This window comes from Halichoerus grypus, chromosome 3 (genome assembly GCF_964656455.1).
Source record: "Halichoerus grypus chromosome 3, mHalGry1.hap1.1, whole genome shotgun sequence".
NCBI lineage: Eukaryota > Metazoa > Chordata > Mammalia > Carnivora > Phocidae > Halichoerus > Halichoerus grypus.
Window position 1 is genome coordinate 132517371 of NC_135714.1, and position 19401 is coordinate 132536771.

At 32.1% G+C, this 19401-nt stretch overlaps 1 protein-coding gene across 2 annotated transcripts in view; it reads left to right on the forward strand.

Moving 5' to 3' along the window:
- RBM46 (RNA binding motif protein 46) overlaps positions 1-18932 on the forward strand; it is a 35239-nt gene extending 16307 nt beyond the window's left edge. The window contains exon 4 of one of the 2 annotated variants that reach the window (XM_036086990.2): positions 18733-18932. In XM_036086990.2, coding sequence (XP_035942883.1) covers positions 18733-18932 — 200 coding nt within the window. Of the gene's footprint in view, positions 1-10224; positions 10281-18732 lie in introns of those variants that run through there. The other variant, XM_036086992.2, reaches the window with a different exon arrangement.
- The last annotated feature ends 469 nt before the right edge of the window (positions 18933-19401 follow it).

Here is a 19401-nt window from a genome sequence, read left to right on the forward strand (position 1 = left end):
ACTTATTTGGAAAAGTTATTTTAACCTCTTTGTTCTTTAGTTTCCTCATCTGTGAAATGGGAATGTTAACAGTATTTATCTCGTAGGGTAATGGTACATATTAAATGAGTTAAAATGTTAAAAGGCCCACAATAGTGCCTTTTGTATATAAAAATGTGCCATATAAGTATTGAAAAATAACATTTACTCAGAAAACAAATCTAAGAAAACAGTTTCTAATCATTTATAATAATGAATATTATTAGTAATAATAATAGTTAAGATTCTTTGAACACTTATATAGGTACTATGCTAAATGCCTTTCTATAATACATTATTCTGACACTTCCTTGAGGTAAATATTACTTTAATGTCTACACTTTTTTTTGGTAACAAATGAAGAAACTGAGCCTTTAGGAAATTAAATCGTTTGTCCAGGATCCCCCAGTTAGCTAAGAGGCCGTATGCTCTTAGCTGCTGGTCTTTGTAATATCACGTGATTCAAGTGAAAAACTGACTTGAGTCTAATGTTAAACATTTGATAACAAACTGTGAACTTGTAGGATATTATTGGCCAGTTATTCTTCTAAAAATTAAAATAGAAGGAGATGGGTCTTTGTTCCATGCTTTACATCCTTTTCAGAGACAGTTTATCTTTACCAGTCCTACAAGCCCATATATCAGACCACTTCAGTGTAGTGTGGACCTAGGACATCTGTCTCAAACCTAAATGAATCATTCTAAATTACAGAGATCTTGTGAACATATTTTGTTTACAAGGTAACTTTGGGATTTTTAAGTTTAGGATGAACACTGACAACCAGTAGCATATGTGTCAAGGGGGCAGATGATGTTTTATAAAACTCTATCAGATGCTAGACAGAATTTCAAATAGGCAGAGTTTGTTTGTATCTATTTCATGGTCTCTTGTTGTTTGGTACTCTCATTTGCTCTCTGATTATACTCAAAACACCTAATTATACTCAAAACACATAATTCAACCATATAAACTTTCACTCCAGTTGTATCTATGTTTTTTCATTGTTATTTCCTTGTTCAGGAACCAGCAGTGGCTTGCTATTGTGGTATGATCAGGTCCTCTGAAATCCACATTCTCTTGTTCAGAATGTTCTCCTGGTTTTCCCCATCTTACCTAACCATAGACAAATACCTCTTGTTTTGATCATCTGAATTTATCATGCTCATTGGCACTTCCAGGCTTTTCTTAGTGTTGTTCACTCTGCTTGGAATATTCTTCTACTTACTTTCATTTACTTAACCTCTTATATTAAGCTTTTCTTAGACATAGTAACTGCTGAGGATGACTTGTTCTTTATAGTATTACTCAACAATATAGTAATTTTTAGATTACTGTTTATTTACTATTATAAAATTTTTGATCCCTCAGGATTGTAAAGCCAAGGGACTTTGTACGTGTTTTTTTTTTTTTAATTGTTATTATTTACTGCGTTTATATAGTTTAGTACTGTCTCCTTTAATATTTAGCATATAGTGCTTTTCAAATAATTGAAAATTATCAACATGCTCTAAGATTAAAAGATAAAGATTCTTAGGAAAGATAAAGACTATGCTTTGAGCAGGAAGTGAAAAAAAGTGATATTGGAAAAGAAATATCTGAGATATGGAGTTGGTAGGTATAAACACAGAACAATTACATTATGAATGGTGGTTAACAGGATGATATATACTTATAGTTCAATTAAGTAGAAATTACAAGTATATAGTTTTTAAAATGCTGATGAAATGAGTATTTCAAAATAGTGAAATCCTTGAAATATAGACTTGAGTCATGGATTATTTTATATTAAAGATGTATATGTTATATATATGTATTTATAAATGAAATTTGGAGAGTGGAAGAATAGGAGATTTTGATTGTAGTAGTATGGAATATAATAGATCATATTACTACAGTTTTATAATTTTATTAACCATTATGATAACTTCTTAAGTTTATTACATAAGCCATAGTTACATTTAGTGCCATCTATAACATTTGTTAAGACTTCACAAATGGAAAATAATTGGCAATAGCTTATTTATTGTATGTTATTTCTAAACTTACTATACTAGCTTGCATTTCTTCTTCATTCTTCTAAACAGGTATAGACTAAGAAGATGGAGTTCTTTCAGTTTAGTTTTCTAAAGGCAGGAAAAACCCTGAAAATTCAGGTTGCTAATATAGAAGTTGGAATATACTGGAATCCTGTGCATTCAGTTATTTTCTGTTTTGAAAAGAAGAAAGAGCAGTATGCCATACCCAAAGTCTGAAACACAGTTCTTCATTTTTTGTACCAGTTACTTAAAAATTTATATGGAATTCTTCTTCAAACTGAAAACCAGTGAAATCTTCAAAGATACACAGTATGCTTATACAATTATTTTTAAGTGACTTTTAAAAATTTTTTTTAAATTTTATTTTATTATGTTAGTCACCATACATTACATCATTAGTTTTTGATGTAGTGTTGTTTATAGAACAATTCATATCTACAATGTTAGGTCTTAGTGGATATAATGAAAATAAATACCCTAATTAGTAAGAATTTTACCTAGTTTATCTTTTTTTTTTGGCTTTTATTCCTACATAACAGAAGACTAAAAATACTGTATCTAATGATTGTAGTTTTATAGAAAACAAGATCCTGTTTCTGATCTTTGAAGTTTAATGTATCCTATTCTTATTCTTGACTTTTTGACATGCTTTTCTTTTCTCTAGCTTTTCCCTTGTGTCTGGATTACTGAATAATCCCTTACTGAATAATCATTATGTTGTATACCTGAAACTAAAAAAAAAAAAAATTCTTTTGAAATAATTTCTTAGACTAAATTTATTAACAGTCTGTACTTTTTAAAAGGAATGACGCTAACAAATGACAAAGCACCAGTAGTAACCTTGTGTTTGACATTTACTTGAGATTCTGCTGATGGTTTTTACTTTTCCTTTGAAGATTGTCATCATCTCTTCTGTACATTAACAGAAATGTAATTGTTCTAGACTGATAATTTAAATGCCAGCATTTTTTCCTCTTAAACTTAACTAAAGATTAACAAAAAATTAATTGTAAAACTCCAGGTCATAGTATGTGAAGGCCTTATGGAAGGACGACTCGTTCCATATTTAATAGTAATTTCAGTTAGCGTCTTTACTGAAAATCACCATTATAGTTTTAAAATTACTCTGAATCATTTTTATTTTATTTTGATAACTGTGTTATGAATAGTTTTATTTTTTAATCATAATTATAAATGATCAGGTTCTTATTTATGTATATCACTATGGTAGCTATTGTAATTCCCCACTTTTTTTTTAACTTAGTAAGTTATTACATTACATACAGACAGAAAAGTCCACAAATCATGACTGTAAGCTTTGTGAATTACTACAGAGGGACTGCATCTGTTTAACTACCAGGTGAAGACATAAAGTATCAACACTCCAAAAAGCTTGTTCGTTTGTACCCTGACGCACATATTACCTTCTTTCTTCCCAAACCATCCTTCTGACTTCTGTGTTTTTGAAATTTATACAGCATTTTATATACTTTTGTCTGGCTTCTTTTAACATTATGCTTATGAATAAAGATTGGTCCATGTTGTTGGATGTGGCAGTATGGTTCATTCACTCTCTCTGATAGTAATATTCCAACAGAATGTTAGGATTTATTTGCTGTTTTCTATTGTTGATAGAAATTTGAGGTGCTTTCAGTTTGTGTTGTTCAAATAATGATGCTGTGAATATTCTTGCATGCATTCCTGTTGAATACATGAGAATAAAAGTGGGTCATATTTTTAAAACTTCAGTAAATAATGCCAGTTTTTCAAAGTGATTATATAAATTTACACTTCATGAGCAGCATATGGGTTTTGGTTGTTCCAAATTCCTGCCAACACTTGGGTATTATTAACCTTTGAAAATTTTGAACATTCTGGTTAGTATATATTGCTATCTCATTGAGATTATAACTTTTTTTTTTAAAGATTTTATTGAAATATTTATTTGAGAGAGAGAATGAGATAGAGAGTGCATGAGAGGGGGGAAGGTCAGAGGGAGAAGCAGACTCCCTGCTGAGCAGGGAGCCCGATGCGGGACTCGATCCCGGGACTCCAGGATCATGACCTGAGCCAAAGGCAGTCACTTAACCAACTGAGCCACCCAGGCGCCCCGAGATTATAACTTTTATATCATTGTTTACTAATGATATCAAACATCTTTAATTGGATTATAGGGCATTAAGATACCCTCTTTTTTTTAAAAAGATTTTATTCATTCACTCTTGATGAAATGTCTTTCTTGTTTTAAGTTTCTTGTCTCTTTATTGTTGTGCGTTGCTTGTTTTTGCCTTTATTAAGATACAAGCCCCTTGTTGGGTATATTTTCTACAAATACCTTCTTCTACTGTGTGGCTTACTACTCTACTTTATTTCTACTCTGTTCATGGTACACTTTGAAAAATAGAGAAGTTCTTAATTTTAGTATGATTCAATTTATCAATCTTTTAAAGTTAGTCTTGTTTGTGTCCTGCTTAAGAAATCATTGCTTACCTCAAAGTCATGAAATATTCTCCTATATTATATTTTAGAAATTTTTTTATCTTTTAAATTTAGTGAGGGTGTGAAGTACATGTTCAAGTTTTATTTTACCTTCAGTATGTATAATCATTTACATAGTACTATTTATTGAAAAGACTACCCTTTTCCCATGATTCTGAAGTGCCACCTTTAATGTAAATCGAGTATGGATGTAAATGTACACACATGCACACCTATATGCACATACATGCCTTATTCTGGATTCTTTATTCCATTGATCTAATTTAATTTACTACATTGTCTTAATTACATAACTTTGAAAAGTCTTAATATTTAGTAGAGAACATATTTACATGTTTTTTCTTAATTATCTTGGCTCTTCTCAGCCCTTACATTTCCATATGAATTTTACAATTAGATTATAAATTTATACCAAATTTATACCAAAAAGAAGTCCTACTGGAAACTTTGATTAAAATTGAATTGTATCTGCAGATCAATTTGCAAAGAAATGACATTTTATAATATTGGAACTTCTGATCCATGAACATTATAGATCTCCATTTATTTAGGCTTTCTTTAATTTTTCCAAATACTCAGTAGTTTACTGTGTAAATTTCTCCTACATCTTTTATTAGATTGATTTGTAGGTATTTAATGTTGTTCAATGCCATTGTAAAAGTGCCTTTTAATTTTGATTTCTGATTGTTCCTGTTTATATAAATACAATTTATTTTTTATGTATTGAATAAAACTATTTATTTGATTCTAATGGTTTGATCCTACGTTGTTTTAAATTTTCTACCTACACAGTCATGTAAACTGCAAATAAGGAGCTTTTTCCTTCCTTTCTATCCTTATACTTTTCTTTTTTCTCTTGCCTTACTGCACTGGCTATACTGCTGGATATATTATAGGCCTTACTGCCCTGTAATCCAGCATTGAATACAAATGATGATAAAAGGCATCCTTTTAAACTTTCACTATTTCTCCATTAAGGTGTGATGTTTGTTGTAGCTTTTATTATAGAAGCCCTTTGTCACATTAAGGACATATCCTTCTATTCCTAGTTTGCTAAGAGTTTTTACCAAGAATGAGTTGGGTGATGAATTTTATCAAATGCTTTTTTTGTATATACTTAGATAATTACATAATTTTCATCTTTTATTCTTTTAATGTGGTGAATTGCATTGGTGTTTCAATGTGACATCAACCTTGTATTTCTGTAACAGGTGCAATTTGGTCATCATGCATTATCCTTTTTATGTGTTGCTAAATTTGGTTTTTGATATTTTCTTTAGGATTTTACACTTGTGTTCATTAGTGAGATTGGCCCCTACCTTTCCTCCTAAAAACAGGAAGTTTTTTCTCTTTGTTCTGTGGAAGAGTTTTTATACAATTGGTGTGATATATTTTTTGAATATGTGAAATATCATCTAGGAAACCATCTTTAGTTTAGAGTTTTCAGCCTTTCTTTTACTATAATAATGCATATTCAGGCTACAAATTTCCCTCCTAAAGTATGGTTATAGCTGCAACACTTATGTTTTGCTGTATTTTATTTTTATAATTTATTTCAAAATATTTTGTTTTGATTTCTTCTTGAACATGAGAAATTCTAAATTCTAAACATACGGGAATTTTTGTAGTTACTTATATATATTTTTTACTATGATCAGAAAGTATGATTTCAGTCCTTTTGATTTTTATCAACCAATTAATGTACATATTCCATGCCTGCTTAAAAAGAATGTGTTTGCAGTTGTTAATTGCGGTGTATTTAAGAGGATCGCTGTGGCAAAGTACCACAATCTGGGTGACTTAAGCAACAGAAATTTATTCGCCCACAATTCTGAAGGCTAAATTAAGTCAAAAATCGAGGTGTTGGCAGGGCCATGTTCCCGTTCAAGCCAGTAGGAGAGAATTTCCTTGCCTATTTTAGCTTCTGTTGTCAGCAGTCCTCGAGTTGTTGGCTTACAGATACATAACTCTAGTCACTTTCTCTGTTGTAATATTGTCTTCTCTGTGTGTCTTTGTCTTCACAAGGCAGTTTCCTTTCTGTTTTCTCTACTCCTGTAGGGATACCAATCATATTAGATTAAGGCTCTATCATACTCCACTATGACCTCATCTTAACTAATTACATTTGCAATGGCTGTATTTCCGAATAAGGTCACATTCAGAGGTGTGAGCATTTGGGACTTCAGCATATCTTTTTGGGGCACACAATTCAGTTAGGTCAAGTTTGTTAGTCATATTTAAATTTCTTTTTGTTTCATGATTTTTTTGTCTGCTCATTCTGTAATTGAGAGAGGGTTATAAAAACCACCCACTGTGATTATGGGTCTATTTTTATTTCTCCTTTGGTTCTGTCAGTTTTTGCTTCTTATATTTTGAGGTTATATATTAGGTGCATAGAAATCTAGAATTGTTATATTTTTCTGGTGAAGTGTACCTTTTATCATTATACTGTCACTCTAGCTCTATCATGCATTCCTGCCTTAAAGTGTACTGTACTTCCTCTGATGTTAACATAAGCTTATAAACTGTCTTTTGGTTAGTTTACATATTATATATTTTTCCATTTTGTAACTGTTACTTTTCCTGTATCTTAGCCGTAAGATGAGACCAATATATAGTTAGGTTCTGTTGTTGTTGTTCTTGTTGCTGTTGTTTTTGTTGAAAGTCTGTTCTTTGAGTGTTTGGTCAGCTTGCATTTAATGTACTTATTGATTTGCTTAGAATCTCTCATCTTGCCATTTGCTTTCCATTCCTTGTTCTATTGCCCTGTTCTCTTTTCTGACCTTCTTTAGATAGACGATTACTTGGCCCCTTTCTCTTCTTTTAGCTGTATTAGCTGTAGAGTCTTTACTATTCTTTTAGTGATTACCTTGTAGACTCCCAACTTGGATTCTTAACTTATTGAAGTCTAATATTAATGCTTTTATCACATTTCTAAACAGTGTAAGAACCTTTGTACACTTTATTTCTTCCAATTTCCATAGTGTCTTGGTATTACCGTATGTTTTATCTTTTTTTTTTTATAAGTAGGCTCCACACCCAGCATGGAGCCCAATGCAAGGCTCGAACTCATGACCCTGAGATCGAGACCTGAGCTGAGATCAAGAGTCGGACACTTAACTGGCTGAGCCACCCAGTTACACCCTGGTATTTCCAAAGTTTTAAACTTGTATATTTTAACCCCCACATACCTAATTATAATAGTTTTTTGTTCATACACATTTGTATTCATTTACCATTTACATATTTACCATTTCCTTTGCTCTTCATTTCCTGTTACATCTCCAAGTTTCCACTATGATTATATTCTGCCCAAAGAACATTCATTTGTATTTCCTTTGGTGTGGATATGCTTATGACAGATTACTTCAGTTTTGTTTACCTGAATATGTCTTTGATTCACCTGCCTTTTGAAAGGATATATATATTTATATATATATATTTAGATCAGCAGTTATTTTCCTTCAGTCCTTTGAAGTTATAATTCCACTCACTGTCTTCTGGTTTCCATTGTTTCTGCCGAGAAGTCAGCTGTAATTTACTTATTGTTCCTTTGAACATAAATTCTCGTCACCCCTGTAGGGAGTTTTAATGTTTTCTCATTATCTGTGATTGTTGGGAGTGTCACTATGATGGGCTTACATACTATTTTCTTGGTTTTTTATGTTAATTGAGACTTTTCACCACTTCTAAAATCTGTGGATCAATGTTATTCACTTGTGGTAGAAAGTTCTAAGTTATTCTGTTTTCAAATACTGCTTTTGTCTCATTTTTTTCTTCCTTTTTATATGGTACTCCAGTTACACCTATGTTAGACCTCTTTACTGTATTCCATGTATCTATTATGTTCTTTCTGCATTTTCCACTTTTTTTTTTTTTTAAGATTTTATTTATTTATTTGACAGAGAGATACACAGCGAGAGAGGGAACACAAGTAGGGGGAGTGGGAGAGGGAGAAGCAGGCTTCCCGCTAAGCAGGGAGCTGGATGCGGGGCTCGATCCCAGGACCCTGGGACCATGACCTGAGCTGAAGGCAGACGCTTAACCATCTGAGCCACCCAGACGCCCTAGCATTTTCCACTTTTTTATATGTTTAGTCTGTGTATTTTCTTCAGGCCTTTTGTCTGGTTCTTTTTTTTTTTTTTTTAAATCTGTGTCTAACATGCTGATAAAACCATTTATTTGGATTTATTTCTTAGTTCTAGAATTTCATTTGACTCTTTTATGATTTACATTTTTCCTTAAAAAATTTTAGTCTTTTATTTCCTTGAGCATATTAGGCATAGTTATTTTAATATCCAGTTCTGAAAACTTTATCTAAGTTCCCTGTAGATCAGTTACTGTTGACTGTTGTTTCTCTTGGTTTTAGGTCACATTGTTTTATCTTTGTATGACTGGTTATTTTTGATTGAATGTCAGATATTGTCTATGAAAAATATAGGGACAGTTTGAAAGCTAGTATGCTGTTATGTTTATTTCAGGGAAGATTTATTTTGCTTCAGAAAGATGGCCAAGGGACTGGCAATCACAGATTGCCTTATTAATCCAGGCAGGGATTGGTAAGAGTTAAAGTTGAATTTAGTTTCTTTTAAAGTTGGTCTACTTCTAGTTCAGTTTTATTCAGGTTCCAGGCATGCCTTATCACTAGCTCCTCAGTTCTGATTTTGTCCTTTTATCCTCAGAAATTTGTCTCTTGTTATCTTCCGTTGACTGTCAGATCCGTCTTCAGAATTGGTCAGTCCTTCTAGGGGAAACACACCTCCAAAAGATGTGAAAACTATTTTGGGTTTCCTTCTTATCCGAAATCATGGTGCCATAATTCTTCACTGTCTTCCTTGGTCCTTCTCAGTGCTTTTTGATAAGTACTTTTGCTTTTTAATAATTACCTGCATTTTCTAATTCTCACCAGGAGGGTTGATTGAGGTTACCTAATTTCATTATGTACATATCAAGAAAATATTGTGACTATTTTTTCTACTGAGTTAAAATCTTTAAGATGGCTATTTAAAAATCTGTAGTTCTATGTGGATCATCAAACATTTTCATTTGTTCATACTTTTTTGCACAATATCTTAGCATAGGGTTGGATGTACATCCCTACCAGAAAGCTTTAAGGGATATAAAGTTAACCACTAAAATGTATGGATGTCCAAAGTTGTACTATATATGTTTATATTAGGCTTCAAGTAGATAAAGTTTAGCTGTTAATAAGCAACATGTTTTTTTAAGCTTAGTATTATTTTGGCCATCTATCTCTTTTTATGACAGAAGGAAAGGATATTTGATATTTTTCAAATTTGTTTAGATTCTTTGGGCTGTCTGCTTATCAGAAATTGGGCAATCTTATTTGTTTTTAAAGTCCTTTATTTTATTAGTACTTCTTGGAAAAACCAACTAATAAGGACTTAATTGGTATAGAAAGATTTTTTTTTTTGATTATGTATTAACTCATACTTTTCATTCATATATCAAAGTACTGTTCTCTTTGTTCATCTTTGCCGAGATTCAGAAATGATAATTATTTGTCACTTGTTTCTTTTGTTCTTTAAGTTTATTTTCCTATTTACTGATCAGAAGGTTTTTAAAGTTATCAAGGATTCCATGGACTTCCAAGATTAGGGATAACATCAATCTAAAGACTCAATTCTTTTCTGTCTTCACTGCTTACAGACAGGGAACACAATCTCTTCAGCCTGGACCTATGTAGAAGAATTTGGAGAAAATAAACAGGTAAGAAAAAGTCTTTTAGGAATATTAAGTGATATATTTAGTTTTCAGAAAGCCAGTTATAAATTATTCTTCTTATGATTATAAGAAGAAATATTTAAAATTGTCTAAAGAAGCTTGTGAAATATTTGGTTATAATAGCTTTGTTAATCATAGATTCATTAAGCAAAGTTCTAAGAAATTAAACTGGTTTCCATATTTCAGGTTCTTCTCAAAGCTTATAACATACTAGTGTATGTTGTGAACCACCGCAGATGGCAAACAGTATTTTAATGTAGATGTTGGAGTGAGTGTGTTATATGTAGATTATTCAGCATTTCTCAAGCTTATCTGAAAATTTCTTATCTGTTTTTTTGAACAAATAAAACCACAGTTATTGTTGATACAATTTAGAATAAAAGTTATTTACCAGGATTCACTCTAGTTTTTCCAACATGGTACTGAGAGGATAAGTTTTAGTAGAATGTTAAAGGTAGTTTATAGTTTGAATAAAGATTACTTTCATTCAAATTCCTTTTCACGTGTTGAGGCAAAAAGAAATGTTGTGGTTCCCTGGGTAGAATCCATGTTTTAGTTCTGTATTCTTAAGGAAGCTAAAACTTCATCTTTCTGTGCCTCAATTTCCTTGTTGTTAAAGAGGAAAATAATACTATTTGTTTTGTAAGGCTTTTATAAGGATTAAGTAGTGCTGATGTTGTATAGTTATTTTTGGCACTTAATAAGTACTCAATAAATATTAACTCAGTAATAGAACTCATACTTCAGATACAAGGAAATGTATTTATTATGCTTGAGGCTTATAACTTTATTTTGTAGATCTTAATCTTAACATTAAAAATTCGAATATGTGATGCTATTCTCAGAAATACCTTTTCTTACAAGATTCTATAGTTCAAATTTTGAATTATGAGGACTAATTTTACTGATAGAAATGAAATTTGAAAGAGTTGCTATCTTTCCTAAGACCTTTATCTTCTCTTCACTTTTGCCCAGATAATTTTTTTAGTGAGCTGCAATTTTTGAGTCATACTGAAGCTTAGATAAACTGTAGCACTCAGATCGTAATTTTCCTCTCTTATAGGTTGCCTTTCTATTAATCTCTTCCAAATGGTTTAGAAACTATCTTTAAAAGGAATTTGATATAATCTATTAAACAAAGGTAGCAAACTGGAAGCTCTAGATATGGTCTGTTTGGTCTCTTTGTTTTTTTGAAAGGAAAGCAACTAGATTTAATTTCAGTACAAATAGCTAGACACCTGTTTTACATTTGGTCCTCTTTGAGTTCTTTTTTCATTTGTTTGTTACATGTTAGCCTCTGAGGGCACTTGAATTTGTAATCACTGTGTTTAACATAGTTCAAGAATATTTCTGTTTTGTTTTTAATGTTTCCCTATTACATATTAGCCCCATTAAAATTCTTCCCAAAGTGATTTGCAAAGTTGGTCAGTGAAATAACTGTTCCTAAGGTCAAACGAGTTTGGGAAAAGTTGTGTACTATATACTGCCCTAGGAAAAATCATAATGCTTATTAGCATATTGAAAATCATTGTAGTAGCAACCTGTGTAAGTGTTAAATCCAGTTTTACTAAATTTTTTTCAAGATTTTATTTGGCTAAGGGATTCTTGTTTTGAGGTACTTGAATTGTACGGGGATATAGGTTGGGAAACACTGAAACCAACTCAAACACTTGGGTTTGTTTGTTTGTTTATTTATTTATTTATTTATTTAATTGACAGAGAGAGACAGCAAGAGAGGGAACACAAGCAGGGGAGGGTTGGAGGGAGAAGCAGGCTTCCCGCCGAGCAGGGAGCCCAATGCAGGGCTCGATCCCAGGACCCTGGGATCATGACCTGAGCCGAAGGCAGACGCTTAACAGACTGAGCCACCCAGGCGCCCCTCAAACACTTGGGTTTTGTTTATAACCTTATTGAAGTATAATTGAAATACAATAAAGTACACACTTAAAGTGTACACTTTGGTCAGTTGGGTTTATATATACATCTGTGAAATGATATCACAATCAAGAAAACAAATATTTCTGTCACCCCTGCAGTAACCTGTTCCTCCTTCTCTCTTCTTTTCCAGGCAACCACCGATCTGATTGCTATTACTATAGATTAGTTTGCTTTTCCTAGAATTTCAAACCTTTGTTTTTGAAAGCTTAAATTATAGTCTTTAGATAACTTAGAATGAAACAGTAGTAATTTCTTAAAAATAAAAGTACAGGTATCTGACAATTACATTTATGAAAATTGTTATATACTGTCAAAGTTTCACAGTAAGAATTTGAAACTCAAATCACTCTTTCAAAGTTATATAGAAAATATATTGTAAATTTAGAAAATACTTTAATTAAAAACAAAAGCAGATGATTTTTTCCCCAAAACTGAATCTGAAAAATATAATTACTCTAGTAAAAACAGAGAACTAACCAACTAGAACTTTATAAAAAAGGAGTTAGAGATAATAACTTTCACTCTTAATGTAAGCCATCATTACTAAGATTAACATACCTCCTAAAAATCATCTTAAAACAGAAAAACTGTCCTAAGCTACTCTGTGAGCCTAGTCTTAGAAGAAAACATTGGTCATTTCATGTCTACTTCTTGCTCTTTGCTATCAGTTGCCTATAGCAAAAATTAAGTAGAGGGTAAAAATACCTTGTTTTGGTCAAAATTTAATTTAATTTTGTAATAGGGAAAGTAAAGGAGATAAAAATGCCAGTAAATTTGATAATAACTAATTTGTTGTAGCCAAAAATATCACTTAAAAATTTCTAGTTAATGATTTTTAAATATGTCATAGGTTATGAGTTGTTTAATAATTAGCAATTTTGAAAATTCCTTCCTCTGCTTTACCGTTAGTTCTTGACAATTCTTTACTAGTATGGAAAGTATAAAATAAATGATAAATGTCATTTACACTATAATATAGATTTTTTAAATCTCTCTTTGAACCCAGCCATGTTTTATGTTCTGTGTATATACAATGCTGTGTTAACAAGTGTTAACACTTTGGCAGATGGAGTTCAGTGAAAGAAAGTTACTGAGTTATTTCAGTCGTGGCCTGTTTGAATGTTAGAAATTGAAATAATAAAATGGCGAAATGGTATTTTTTCAAAAATTTTAATAAAGATCCTATAGAAATCTAAAGAAGTACTTATAATATGTATTAAAGGTATGGAATATGTATTACAGGTATGGGAAATGTATTTCATAGATCAGAATATCAGGGGCTTCATTCTTATACACTGCTTTTGGGAGGGGAAAACCGTATAGCTGTCTTGGAAAACAGTATAGTCGCCTCAAAAAGTTAAACATAAGACTACCTTATGACCCAGCATGTCGATTTCTAGGTATTTACTCCAGAGAATTGAAAGCATATGTCCACATGAAATTTTGTACACATTACTCCTTAGCAGCATTATTCATAACAGCCAACAGGTAGAAACAACCTAACTGTCCATTGACTGATGAGTGTATAAACAAAATGTGGTGTTTTCACGCAAGGGATCTAAAGAGGAATGAAGTTCTGATATATACTACAACATGGGTAAACCTTGAAAACAAATGCTAAGGAACTAGTTAAAAAAGACAACATAAATTGTATGATTCCATTTATATCAAAAACCCAGAACAGGCAAATCAATAGAAACAAAAATTAGTGGTTGCTGGACCTGGGGGAGAGGGAGGGGAGTGACTGCTAATAGGTACAGAGTTTCTGTTTAGGGTGATAAAAATGTTCTGGATAGTGATATTGGTTGCACAACTTTGTGAATCTATTAAAAACCACTGAATTGTACACTTAAGCGTACATCAAAAAGAGGGAGAGGATGTGAAGGTAGAACTGAAATAGTTAAGGAGAAGAAAAAAATAGTTAACGAGAATTATGAGGAATGTACTTATTAATGGAAAATTAATGAATACGGTCAGAAACAAACCAGAAGAAAAAGATAGCCAAAATAAGCATAAGAAGACACTTTGAACTCAATTTAAAGTCTCCATTAAGGGTTTCCTCCCTCTTCACATGAAGCAGAAAAGCAGTTTGAGAATCCATGGTGTTTGGCCAAGATGTGTAGGAGAATTAGAAACAAACAAATGAGACACAAATGGAGTAAAGTAGTGTATATCCATTGCTTAGATGTTCACTGAGGAGCATCCTGGTGGTGTTTATCTCTTGTGTCAGACAGAGAAAGGTAGTAGACCGAATTATCACTTACAAAAGTGGGACTGACAAACAGGTGGTGAATGTGCTGCCAGTCTCTGCCCTCGCTCCCAGGTCAGTGGCCCAACAGTTACTCTGCTTGTCCTAGCCACAGCTTCTGAATCCTTGGGAATCTGGGGTCCTTTGAGCCATTACTGCTTGATGAGAATTGGCACTTAAGGTTAAGCCTATTTGCTATATAGACCAAAGTTATTCTCTGAAAATGTTTGTATTCATTCATGTTATAAATATGAAATTCTATACGATTTGATCAAAATGCTATCTCTAATCATTACATTAGAGCAAGTCGTTTTATTATTAGTAGTATTTTTTTTTTTGCAAAAGGGTCTTTTCTTCAAGTGGCATTCTTAGATAACATTTAGCATATAAAACGGGAATGCAGAGCTCTGTGGGTCGAAATGGAAAATGTGGGGGTGGGTAGGTGCAAGCAGCAGCCAGATAGCTTAGAGCACCATCTATTGTATTTCTACTCCCTGTCTGTAGCAACGTCTTGAGACACTTTCCTCAACCCAGTTTTGAGAAGATTGCCAGAGTGCAAAAGCTTGGTCAAGTAGAAATAATACTTTCCTAGGAATTAGGAGACCTAATTTTTAATTCATTTTTCTTCATTTAACTGTGAGAGTATCCAGCAGTCACTTAATCAACCATCTTTTGTCTGTGTCATTCTTTAGTGAAAGAGGTGGTTGGAATTAGAGACTTATGAGGACCAACCTATCCCGGGTTTATGATTTTGAATTAGAGAATTTGATTAGTTAAAAATTTTATTAATATCAACAATAAAAAGTCAAACCAATAAAAATGAGCAAAAGGCTTGAATACATACTTTACTAAAGAACATGTTCAAATGGGCGACTAAACACATTATTAGTCATGAGAGAAATCCAAATTAAAACCAAAATGAGATACCATTTCACATCACTGGAATAGGTTATGATTCAAAACACTGGCAATACCGAATGTTGGTGAGGATGTGGAACAGCCAGAACTCTGATAGTTTACTGGTGTGGATGTAGGATGGTCACACTGGGGAACTGTTGAGCAGTATCTGTCTGCCCTATGACCCAGCAGTTTCTCTCCTAGTTATTTACCCAAAAGAAATGAAAACATATCAAAACAAAAAAGACTTGTATAAGAATGTTCGTAACAGCTTTATTCATAATAGTCAAAAGTTAGAAACAACTAACACATTTATCTGTCAACAGTTAAATGGATAAAAAAATGTTACAGTGTATACATACAACAGAATACTGCTGAACAATAAAAAGGAGTAAACTGACATACACAACATAATGAGTCTTAGAAATTATATTGAGAGAAAGAAGCTAGGCTTAAAATTTCTTAAAAAATTCATTTTATATGGAGTCCCAGAACAGACAAATCTAAGCTATAGTGAGAAATCAGAAAGTGGTTGCCTCCAACAGAAGGGCTATTAACTGGAAAGGAGCACAAGGAGCTTCTTCTGGATTGATGGATATGTTTTCTATCTTGTTTTAGGTGTTGGTTGCATAGGTTTATAGAGTTATCAGAACTCATTGAAATGAACACATAGGACATATGCATTTCACTGTATGTAAATTTTACCTCAGTTTAAAAAGTATTAAGACAGTTGAATAATTATCAGTGTAAAACTTAAATTCTGAAATTGGCTCTATCATTCCCTTAAGAAGGGGAAAGGGGAGGACAGATCCAAGTCTGAGACAGAAACAGTGGGATTGAAGAGCTAAGGATATTCATTGGGAAGAAAAACCAGGGGTGGGCAAGTAAGTATATGCTAGGAATTCTGACTCACTTATTCATTTATTTCATAAAAATCAGTGATGCTTTCTGATTTTTATTTTCTGTGATATATGTTAGATCTAAGGAAAACATAATTCATCTAGGTTTATGCCAGTAATTACTATCTTAAGTTTGATATGTATTATATTTTCTAATTACCCAGATTTTTTCTGAATATATTTAGATTCTTATATTATAATAAAATTTTTTCTGAAATGCTTGTAAAATCTTATGAACATTGAAGCTTTTCATTTCCTAACCTTTGTAGTACTAGGGGGAAATTGTTTTCTCTTGATTTATCCTGTGTGAATGAGGTCATCAAAGTCAACTTTTAATTTTGTATTTTAATTTAGTTTCCTTAGAAATGTGAGAAGACGACAATTGATTAGTGTATTTTTAAATTAAAGGTTTACAGTAGGAGACTATTTAAAATGCCCATTTTCAGACCCAAGTATTATGCCAGTAGCCAATTGTCTGGCTATCTTCTTTGTGAAATCATTCCCTGAAGATATATATCTCTTTTATCTACATTTCAGTGAATAGGCTGCATTAACTGTCGCATGGATATAAACCCAAAATGAAAGTGATTTCTCTGAAAACTACATTTTCCCCACCTACAGAAGTGTAACTAAAGATCTGCTCCTCTGAATCATATAGTCTATGACCACATTGTTAAAAATTGAAAGAGCTAGTTGTATCATACATACATGTCTAATAAGGAATTGACTGTATTTGTGTAATATTCTTTAAGAGGAGAGGATCAGAACTTTTTTTTTAAGCAATTAATTTGAATTATAGGAGCACTAAGGTTTCTGTTAATACTAAATACCATACCCTTTAGGCATAGTGGATCCTTTAAGAGAAGAAAAACAATTCAGGCGCCTGGGTGGCTCAGTTGGTTAAGCGACTGCCTTCGGCTCAGGTCATGATCCTGGAGTCCCTGGATCGAGTCCCGTGTCGGGCTCCCTGCTCGGCGGGGAGTCTGCTTCTCCCTCTGACCCTCCCCCCTCTCATGTGCTCTCTCTCATTCTCTCTCTCTCAAATAAATAAATAAAATCTTTAAAAAAAAAAAGAAAAACAATTCTGTGATAATCTATTTATCCTACTTTGGATATTAGAAAAGCAAATGGTATCAAAGTAATTCCTTATCCAATTTCAAAATACTGAAAATATTTTGAACTGGATATCTTAAATGTATTTGTCTTCTTGGAACAGACTGCTTTTATTGATTTTATGGTACCATTAATAAAAATAAAAAGATTATAAAATTAATCAAGTTAGAGTTTTGCAGTGCTAGAAATTAAACCTATATTTAACTGATTTTTATTTTTTCCATTTTTTTTCTTAACTAGGTCCTTACTGATGTTGCTTGAGCTTATTCTCCTGCAGTTGATCTCATTCCTGTTGGCTAAATATTAAGTCCCAGGACAACATTAAGTTGATGCTCATATGTTTTAGGCCTCATCTATAAAACCAGGAAAATATAGAAAAAACTTGACTTGTACATTAGATTACCTAATTCCTTTTCTTCCATTCCTAAAAACACCGTAACTTTTATAAATAGTCATTTTATAGTCATTGTTAGACCCTTGGCTTATTCTACCCAAAAGAACATAGTTGAGTTTTTGGAAAGTACAGGATTTACAATTTTGGTCTTTAATATTCATACACACATATAAACATTACAATTAATGAAGCAGGAGATTATTGGTGCATAAGATGAATGTTTATTGTGAAATAGTAATATTTCAAATATAACTGGTTTTTAAAAAAATAATTTGGTTTTAATTTTTGGATTTTTCAGTACTATAAGTTGATAATGGTTTCTTGAAGTTTATTTTATAAACATTCATTTTACTGTTTTATGGTACAAATAGGAACACTAATGTTAAATTGGTGTATTGAGTTATACAGATGTTAAATTAAATAAATAAAATAATGAAATATTGGACAGTTAGTTTACACCAAATGTTTTTGCAGTCCAGGGGAGGATGTTTCTGCTGGTTTGATGCCTAATACAGTTAAAAAAATAAGCAAATATGAATTCGCTGTTTTTTATCTTTTCTTCATGGACTACGCCTTAGCATCAGAACCAAATTTAAAAGGAGCTGCATTGTGGAACAAGAGAAATCAGAGGTTCTCTTTTTTCTGTGATCAAAAACACACAAAACAATTAATAGATATGCAAGTAAAAGATATCCAAGAATGCATTCTAGTAAGATCTCTGAAGTGTTGTGTCAGTGAAAGGAACAGGACTGACTGATAAAACTATCAGGATTTGCAATGCTGTGAATGTTGAAATAGTCTTTACCAGCGAGATAATATTAGCAGGATTTTGAATGTTAGAACATTATGTTAAACTGTGATTATAGTTTTAATGCTTTGTCTCTTTGAATTAAATTTGTATCCATAAAGATGTGCAGCATAATTGTTCATGTATTTATTTACAGACTACAATTTCCGTCGCAGCTCAATAAATAGTCTTTCCCCTGTTAGTACTACTCTCTCTTCTGGGACTCCCAGCGTGCTTCCTTATACTTCAAGGCCTTATTCTTATCCAAGCTATCCCTTGTCACCAACAATATCACTTGCTAATGGCAGCCATGTTGGACAGCGACTATATATCTCCAATCAGGCCTCATTCTTCTGAAGAAGATATTGTAAACATGAGTATGCAAGTTTCTTTGTAAAGCATGCAGATTAAAATACTGTTTTATTTTAGAATTGGTTTGCACATTTAGTTTTAAAATGATAAATATATATTTATTTCAACATAGTAAACATCAACCATAATTGAGAATAACCTACAGTTGTAGAACTTGTAAAAATGCTAAGTTTAAAAAGTTATTCAGTGGTTTCTCTTGATAAAGGTATAGCAAACTACTCTTCTTTTTAAACTTTTGGGATTTTAAATACTTCTAATTCCTGAGAGGGCAGTAGAACCCAATAGTTTATGTTAAATTTTTGCATAATAACTTTGCCAAATAGCATTTCACAAATATTTAAGCACTTGCAGACGATCGTTATACTAGATTTGATTACCAAGGATCACTTATCTGTATTAGAGATTATAACAGTTATATAACCAGAAGCATCTAACTATTATGTATAAAGAAATG